The 10,253-nt window shown below is 38.4% G+C and overlaps 1 protein-coding gene across 1 annotated transcript; it reads left to right on the plus strand.

Moving 5' to 3' along the window:
- Nucleotides 1-5,740: 5,740 nt before the first annotated feature.
- On the plus strand, nucleotides 5,741-5,977 carry LOC108995277 (indole-3-acetic acid-induced protein ARG7-like). Its single transcript, XM_018970813.2, has one exon. The coding sequence runs from the start codon at nucleotides 5,741-5,743 to the stop codon at nucleotides 5,975-5,977; it is 237 nt and encodes a 78-aa protein (XP_018826358.2).
- The last annotated feature ends 4,276 nt before the right edge of the window (nucleotides 5,978-10,253 follow it).

Below are 10,253 nucleotides of genomic sequence, written 5' to 3' on the forward strand. Positions count from 1 at the left end.
AAACTCTGAAAAAAAAAATTATTAAATGATATAAAAATAAATATTATGAAAACATTTAATAAATATGTAAGTAAGAAATATGTTCATTACCCGATTTTGCCTCAAAACTTTCAACATTGTCTAAGGAGGCATGAAAATCAATAGGTACTGGATCTTTTAACCAATTCTGAGTACAAACGAGTGCCTCAATTTTTCTTGGAGATAATGAACAACGAAATGGGTAAAGCACATGACCCCCTGCACTGAAGGCTGACTCAGAAGAAATAGTAGAAACAGGAATGGCCATCACATCCCCTGCAACTCTCGCCAAAATAGGATACTTTATTTCATTGATCTTCCACCAATCCAAAATATCAAAATTTGGAACTCGTGCCTCACTACCATGTTCCAAGTATTGATCAATCTCTAATTTGTTTTTCAAATTACATTCAATAATTTCTTACTCATACTCAACCCAAAAACTTTTCTGAGAATCAGAATCAATCATACTAGGATCAACTGAGGAAGAAGGCTCAGAGTATGAAACTCTACTTGAACTCCCATACATAATATTATACTCCCCATACATGTTAATCATCAATTGTTTCATTCATACAATCATTTCTTCAACTAAATTACCACCATATATTTTTTTGAACCAAAACTGTAAAAGACTAAATTTGCATCTTGGATCAAGAATAACAACAATGAATATCATCAAGGTAGTGTTTTCAATTGATCCCCAGTATTTGTCATACTTACTCTTCATGCTCGTAGCTATACCTCTCAACACTTGATTATTACTTTGACTCATTTTTTATAAATGCGATTGGATGCCACAAACCTCTTGGAAATATGCATTAGATGTGATATACAAAGAGCCAGAAATTCTCATAGTAGCATCATAAAAAATCTTAGAAAATTTAACAATTATTTTAACTCTCATTGAATCACAAGAGCTTGGGGGGCTCAAGCTTACACTACAACAATAGAAAAAAATAACCATCATCATTCTCCAATCACAAAAATGGTTTTTGAAATGTTTCTGCAACTTCTAGCACGAGATAAGTGGAGTTCCATCTGGTGGGAACATCAAGGCACTCCAATTTTGAACAGCTGATTTTCTCCTTCTCTATACACTTTTTGAAATTTTCCATTATTGCAAGAGATGATCTAACATACTTAACCACATTGCGCACCCTTGTGATTGAATCATCACAATCTTTTAGCCCCATTATTCACAATAAGGTTCATAATATAGGTGCAATACCTTATGTGAATATACTTCCCCTCCAACAAATTACCTCCCACAAACCTTTTTAAGTAATTGATGGCAACATCGTTCGAGGAAGCATTGTCAACTGTAACAGTAAGAGTCTTGTCAATTCTCAATCCTGTAAACATGAATCTATATGTTTTCCAATAGTGTCCCCTTTGTTATTATGAATCAAACAAAAATTTATAATTTTTTTGTGTAATTTCCATTCAGTCAATAAAGTGTGCAGTAAGACACATATAATTGAAATCCTGATTGGATGTCCAAATTTGAGTAGTTAAACTAACCCAACCCAACTGCCTTCAATTCTTTCCTTAACTTCTCCTTCTCTTTTTTTAACAAGTTTAATACAATCTCACACTGCAGTGGTTCGAGATGGCGCTTGGAATCTTGGTTCTAGTGATCTGCATACCTTCCTAAATCCTTGTACTTCCACCACCCTAAACGAAACCTCATCACAAATTATCATCTTCGCAATTGTCATTCGTACATCTTATGGATCAAACTTATGTGTAGTTTGTTGATCCATGGGTCTAATTCTATTAGGATTTTTCCAACAAACACCAACATGATACAGCATACTTGATGTACCATGTTTTTTGGGGTGACAAGCGTAAGTCTTGTGGCAATAATTACACTCTGCTTTTGGGTCACTTAATGTGTAACACCTAGGCCCAGTGCAAAGTTGTTTTCAAAAATTATGGATTTTTTTATGTGCGAAAAGCCCATTTGATTTTTTTTAAAAATAGACTTCGGGCCTAAAACTCTTAGAGAAAGCCCGAATTTTTGCATGCCTAAACACTAAGCCGTGAGATCAAAGATCAGACCCCTATGACATTCACGTCATGTACATTTTCTTCTCTAGGGTTTTATAGCTTTTCCTTATATAAATCTCACATAGAAACTCAGCCATCAAATCTAGGGTTGCCGCTTTGCATCTCTCCCATACCACCTCTCGACATCACTTGCTTCAAGTAACAGAAATATTTCTGCCCAAGCCGCTAGCCTCTCCTCCCCACGCAAACAGCAGCCATGGCTCCTCCTTGCACAACTTAAACCACCGTGTGGTAGCCCCACCACCCAGCCTTTGGCAAACCGTGAACCCCACGGCAGAACAACAGCCTCTGCTATCCTAAACCACAAAGTACGTGCATTGCCATAAAACACATTGGTGCGTTGCATGCCCCTCCCATGTCCAACTTCAGTGTCGTCATCACCATTGCGTGATGCCTAGCAGCCAGTTTCCTAGTGTCAACCACGGGACCACCGTGGAACAGCCACTGCCTCCACGTCCAGGAAACGTCTAGCAACAGCAGTGAACCGCAGTGCCGCTACACCATCCAAAACGCAAGCCGCAGTCCCATGCAGAATCGACTCAAACCATGCATGCACTGCACCTCCACGGATCGCAGCACCATCTTAGAATCGCAAACCCAGCCTCTCCGTGTCATCAAACGGGAACCAGCTCCACTCTCACGGCAACGACACCACAAGCCGCCAGACCCGCCTGTTGACCCATACTCCTCAGCCATTCAACACATAAACGCCACCATCCACCATCGTCCGTTGAAAGCAAAAACTGGAGCTGCTCTGTTTTGGAACCATGGAAATAATAGAGCATTGTCGTTCAAAGTGAGAACCATGCCTTGCCACAGTTGGGCAACGATGCCACCGCCAGCAGCATCAGACGACGCCGAAAAGCAAGCCTCCACCGCCTAGTGATGTCCAGCGCCACCGTTCGAAGCCCCATGCACGCCGCGTGATGCGTACAACTCTCTTTCTCTCAGTGTTATTCCTCCACAAGCCATTGCAAACCACCATCTTTCGAGCCGAAAACCACCGTAAAAGTAGCTGCAATCACTGGCTGTGAGACCCTCGTCACCCGTGCCAATCGGTGGGGCCTTTGACTCTCATCCATATTTATTTCCCTCACAGTTACTCTCTCTCTCACTCTTCGTGCTCTCTCGCTTATCACCCTCTCTCTCTCACATTAGTTGGTCTCTCTCTCTCGGTGCCCCGCCGCCGTGACCACTGTTGTCCACCGCCCAGCCCTTTGCCCCGCAGCACGTTTCACTTCTCTCTCGGTGAGCCTCCGTGCGGTTATTAGTTGTGTTTCTTTTCACAGTGTTAATAGGATAGTTTATGTGCAGAAGTTGTGTTTCTTTTCAAAGTATTAACTTGATAGTTGAGTTTTATTACCAGTTTTACCCCTATAATTTCCAGAAATAAGTTTTAGAATGAAGGGTATTTATTTATTTATCTTTGTTGTTATGTTAAAATGAGTTTGGTTTTTAAGTCTCATAAAACATTATTTTTGTGTAGAAAATAATTTAATAATATTATTAACTAAAGGAAGTAAACCTTTTTTTTTAAGAGAGGAATTTTTCATGGCATATTTTATATGATTTTTAAAGTAGTCTAAGTATTCCATTAATTTATAATACATTATCGGTACTTTAGATATTTTAAATAGTACTTTTTATTGAGTTCCGTAATTGTCTTAACACTTGTTCGATTAAATCTCTTATTCGGTATGAATTTGATTAAGTGGATATTGATGGTTTTAGAAAATGATGGTATTTTAGGAATTATGAAAATTTTAGGTTTTGAGGATTTAAAATAGGTTCCTTTAGCAATTTAAATTTAAATATCAATATACGTGATTGATTGAAAATTTACGGGAATTACGTGATTTTTATAGGTGATGATTAATATTTGTTCGGCATTTTGAGGAAATTTTCGAAAAGTTAAGAAGTCCAGGTAAGCGGGGATCCTATACTAGACTTTGCATTAAAATAAAATGAGCTGAGGTTATTTTTGAAAAATATGCATGTTTTGTTATGAAAAGAAATTTAAACTACCTCAGTTATTTGTTATGCATTACTCATGAGATTCTGTTTAAGAATAAAGTATTTTCTGTCATGACTGATGTAGACATGAGGTTATTTTTGACATTCTGTTTCTGAACTTTGAAAAAGAGAGCGAATATGAAATTTGTGCATAAATTATGTTGTGATATGATTTTGTTCTGTTCTGAAGATTTTGTTTAGTACTACTCTATTTGGATAAGACGTGATTTCTGAAAACCTTTGGCATGACTCTCTGATTCTGAATTTGATTCTGTTTCCGCTCTGTTCAGTTACGGTCCTGCCACGGGTGATAATAGTGGCATACGGCCCAACCACGGGTTACAATAGTGGATACAGTCCAATCACGGGTTATAATAGTGGATACGGCCCAACCACGGTTAATAATAGTGGATACGGCCCTGCCATGGGTTATAGTAATGATCTCTGTTTTGAGTGCACACCTTGGTGACAGAGTGATTTATGTTTTGCTTGGCTATCCTCAGATGCACAACCCTACCACGAGAGTTATACATGGCTTCTGTTCTGATATGATGTTCTAATGATGATGATGATCATTTATGCTATGCCAAAGAATATTTTTGAATGAAATTATTTCTAAATCTTTACTCTGATATTTTGATAACATGTTTTGCTTCTGCACTCTGAAAATGAAAATGTTTTGTTCTGCATTCTGATTTCTATAAATGCTCATGTTTACACACTAGTATATGTTCTCTGTTTACTGAGTTGTTAATAACTCACCCCTTATCTCCATATATATTTTTCAGATGATTTTGAATAGTCCAACTAAGGATCAAGATTATGGAGCATCGATGAGATGATTATTTAAGCATAGTGGTTTACTCATAGAAGATTTGTGAGAAGTGGCAGATTTTATTGAGAGATTCTGTAGTATTCTGATGACTTTATATTTTGGAGTCTATAAATACATTGATGAATTGTGAGTTTTAAGTTATAGAGAATAACTCTTTGATCCCTGCGGGACCGGGGCGTTACATAATGAACATCCCTATATTTTTGTGAAGTGTTCCCACACCGCTGAGGGGTCCTGTCCTTACTTGACTTCCTTTTGGGAAGGAGGATAGTGTTACTACTACTAGACAAGTTAATGTTTGAAGTTAAAGGAGTAGTAATCTCATTGTCTCTTAAATTTATAGGAGTGTCACTCTTGAAGGAATCCATGGTATGAACTAACATATAATTATGTAAAAATATGAGAAAATATAATAATTCGGTATGAGCATGCATTATCTAAGATTATATGCCTAGAACCCAACAACACAAATACCAGCAAACAAATTGTTTAATGACAAAAAAACTGGGATATGGATGATTTGCATCAATAACAGTGCCCAAATGATTTGCTAAAAGAAACACTAGGATATGGAAGTTGTACAAAAATAGAGAAGTGCCATGCTTATGGGGCATAATTTGGTCAATCATGCAAAACAAAGAGCCCTTGCTTTCAACAAGAATGTGCATCTGTGACACATTTTTGTAACACATTTTGCATCTGTGAGACATTTTTGTAACATATTTTTAAAGGCAACAATAAAAATGCAGGATTTTTATGCATGGTCGTAAATGAGTGTTTGTGAGAAGTAGGGATATTAAAATGGCAATTCATACCAAGGACAGGTATGATGTTCCAAAAGGCCACTTTGCAGTTTATGTTGGAGAATTAAGTAGCAAGAAAAGGTTTGTGATTCCAATATCATACTTGAACTATCCTCTGTTCCAAGACTTGCTAAACCTTGCTGAGGAGGAATTTAGATATGATCATCCTATGGGCGGCCTCACAATTCCTTGCAGTGGAGAATACTTCATCTCTAAATTTCTCATAAATAAATGAAGACTCAGGGATTGAGTGAGTTTAGGCAATGAACCTCAATCCCTCAATTTTGTATTGTGGGTTCATACCAAAATCATTCGTGTGATGTCTTGAAAATTGTAAAGAAACTATTCATCATTAGATTTCTACTTTATTATATTGAGCCTTTTGAACTAAATTCCTAAAGCTTTGTGCGTGCTAAGGATTCTAGTGTCTATAGCACAAAGAAAAGTGGCAACACCAAATAGTACTCATCAAGAAAATAAACAAGAATCATAAACAAGGCCCAAAAAAAATACACACCCGAAAGCAAAAAATTCAAATTACTAGAAAGAATTTACTGGAAAAATAGCTCTCTGATTAGAATCCAAACAAATACAGGAAACCAGGCACGAACATGGGCAACTTTTTTATGCAGAATCACCATCTAAATCATTCGAAATATGTATCAGTTATCAAAGAGCCTAGCAAGAGTTTCCTCTGCTCCCATGCCACGAGTTCATAACAAGACCATTAAGGCACCAAAAAGCCAAATCAAAGGGAGCAGATGATGTATTACTCATAATGAAATGAAATGGTTCAAAAAACCTGAACATATTTCCAGTTTATTTCTATACGAAATTCCAGTCCATAAATACCAATCCATAATAAACAAAAAAGTGAAAAAAAAAAGCAATACATAAAACGAGAGAAAGAGAGAGGAGTTACTTGGAAAATCTGATGGTGCGAATTTGTAGATGTCGACGACGGAGATAGGGTCAAAGCGAAAAGGATTGGAAGAGACTTTGTGCTTATTAGTAACATACGATTTTTTTGTCAATGGAGTGGAATCGGAAGCCAATGGAGCATCAACAGAGGTATTTTCGGCGATGGCGGACAGCGACAAAGATGGCGAATGGAGATCACAGAGATGGAGAACGGCTAAGGTTTCCAAAGTGGGAGAAGAGACGCGAGAGGATTACCGATTTCACGGGTTCAACCGAATGCCTGCTGTTTAAACCTGTTATTAATTTTTGAACCAATGAACCCGTCTTTGATGGGTTGGGCAAGTCAGGTATTTTGGTCTGATCGGGCCCACGGCCCATTATGCATAGGCCTAACAGATAGCAAGAAAGAGTGGAAGGTGGAGTATACTCCTGGATCAGAGGGTAACACACCGGCACATTTACTAACAAAGTTTGCTTTAGGCCTCGTTTGGATTCGAAGGTGACTTCGAATATATGAAGATGATTTCGAATATTTGAAGATGATTTCGTACGGTACAAGTTGTCTGTCCGTCGGTCTCATGTCAAGAAACTTTCGCATAAGACAAGAGACGTGCCCAGCCTTTTATGACCGTTGCTTTATGCCTTTTGACTGGGCAAGACAGAGTTGGTCATGGCTCTTCAAGGCCCTCCCACCCACCCTTCACCCATTCGGTTCACGCAGACTCCTGGTGCAAGACACGAATCGCCCTCACCGAAGCTCCTCAGGCTCAGCTATGGCTCCGCGCAGAGCTCGTCTCAACGCTTCGTCGTCATATTCCCTCAACTCATCAACGCCAGACCGAATGCCTCTCATCTGGAATCAGCCCAACTTGGCGTGTTCGAAGGCGACTCACTGAGACTGGGCGAAAAGACTCCGCTTCCAGAGGCAACCCACCGAGGTCAGCCCGTACACATCTCAGTCCAAGCAACCGAGAATCAGTTGCTCTTCCATTCCTGTACACCGTACCCAATCACGTCCCTCTTCCATTACAGAGATTCCCCTGCCCCTGACCCAAACGCTGCGACCCTTTGTCTAGGGTTTTCATGATAGATTCCCATCAAACAGGGTAGATTTAGGGGTCGGTTCCCGTGGGATTTTACATTACAAATTCATTGTGTCCCCCACTCAATGAAGGCCACAATTCCGAAAACCACCAAACACCCAACCTCAAGAACTCGAATCCACCGTAACCACCTTCGGGGTACCCGTATCACCACCACGGCTCCAAGGACACGATCCTTCCAAGTATGTGTATCTCATCTCAATGCATCTACTGCCGTGTCCCTTATGCGAAATGTGTAAATTTTTCTGGGCATTACTCTTGTTTTTTGAACATGAATTTGAGCCTAATTTGGTTCGGCTTGTGGTTATTGACCAAGATTATTATGAATAATAGAATGCATGTTATCCTTAGATTAGATGAATGTTTCATGTTTGGTTGCTCACAAATCTCTGTGGATGCGTCCCCATCTTAGTTTCCTGACAACCTTGTCAAGCCAAGTCATGAAATGCTCTAGTTTCTAATGGCTGGTCTTACAATCTAAGCTGAATATATAATGATCCAAAGATACCACTAGGTACAGGGCAATAACCCCAAAAGGATCGGTTAGTTTGAAACTTTCATAAAATAATTTATAACGCCCAAATTCACCTAGTAAGTAGCCAATATGGGACTTAGCTCCTATAACTACCTTTATAACCTATCCACTCAATGTGAGTTATTCATGTTCCCAATGTGGGACTGAGGTATTACATCAGTCGACCCACTTGAAAGCTTTCTTGAATCAACACCCTCATTTGCAATGAGGAGTGAATCCAATTTTGTAGCTTCCCTAGTGAAAGTTGTTTATGGCCTGAATATTATCTTGTCCAACAGAATTTGATTACCAAGCATTTTAAATAAAATTGTAGACCCTCCCTACTAGACTAATAAGACTAAAATCTCATATTCATAGCCCATTGTTTTTCCTCTTTTTTTAATAAAAGTGAGAAAGGTTGATTTGAGGATTCTAATGTATTTACCATTACCATGGGAAGCCAGAATTAGCTTCATAACATCTTCTTTTACAACTTCCCGACAAGTTTGGAAAAAAAAAAAAACCAAAAGAGAATAATCCATTAGGCCATGGGGCATTATCACAATTTAGGGCTTGCACCACAACCTCTCCTCAAATTCTGTTTCCAACCAACTTATCTTGACATCTAGAGCATCAAAAGAGAGGTTTTATAACTTTGGCCTACAGCCTACATCTAAACTATTCCCACACAAGCTCATAAAAATTCCACTGCTGCTCCCTACGTTGGGTATTATTAGAGAGTATATCATATAGAAACAATAGGGAAAACAATAACAACCATCCATGCCACAGGAATCATTTAGATGAACTAAACCAACATGAATTTCCTTGCTATGTAACATGAGCACGGGCATTTAGAAGGGAAAATGTATGAATTTAAATAATAGCAATCAATGATGAAATTTAGCTGCTGCATCAACAGAAACTGTCATAAATTTAGCTGCTGAAATTTAAATAACAGTTACTACAAAAATTTATGAGATAAAATGAAGCAAAGAAGGAAGAATTCTAACAAACCTTCATATTTTCCTGGGACTAAATCAGAGTTGGATAGACCAAAAACCTCTTGCGTCTTTACACGGCCCTGAAGAGAAGTAATACATGTGATGGATTTGAACTTTGAGGGTATTTTACTTGAACAAATCCCTTGTTTTATAAATTGTTGGGAATGATTAGGCTTTAATATTATGACTCAAATCCATCCATGAATTATGAATAGAAAAATTGGCACTTTTCATTCTATACCCAATCCATATTGATTTCAAACCCAATCTCAAGAACTCGAATCCACCGTAACCACCTTCGGTGTATTCGGGCTTGGCACTTCACTGCTGCCAAGCGTGAAGTTGCTGCACTGATCACATATTTCCTGTGCATTTCTCCAACTTCACACTGTTTTGAGGGGTTGTAGTTTGTATGAACAAAATTTGAGACTTTTGAGTGCTACGTATCTCGGGTATTGGAGCCAAGTATATTGAGACTTTTGGTGATTATTTATTGTGATCAGTGCAGCAACTTTCGGGATTGACCATCTATATTGAGACTTTTGAGTGCTACATATTGGGGGTATTGGGGCTCGGGTATTTGTTCCCTAATGTGTTTTTTACAAGCATCTGTTTAAATTCTTATTTTTATACACACTGACCATCAATAAAATAACCAAAAAATCTGCAATGCTTCCAAATATGTTAATTTCTATCATGGCCTTGTGTATTTATTAATGTTATGTTTCTTGGGTTGTTATTGTGGTACGCATGTGGTTGAATGTGGTAGTGGGATGTTTAGATTTTTTTCAATTTTCCTCTACTACTGTTGTGTACTTATATTTAATAAATATATATATGGGGATTAATAAACTTCCGTCATCCATGTTCCCATAGCGATACTCCTTGCGCTCATCTGCTAGACATCAGCCGTATCAACAGGTATGGGTCATAAATAATTCCGGGTCGTTACTCATATTAACGCATATT

This window comes from Juglans regia, chromosome 2 (genome assembly GCF_001411555.2).
Source record: "Juglans regia cultivar Chandler chromosome 2, Walnut 2.0, whole genome shotgun sequence".
NCBI lineage: Eukaryota > Viridiplantae > Streptophyta > Magnoliopsida > Fagales > Juglandaceae > Juglans > Juglans regia.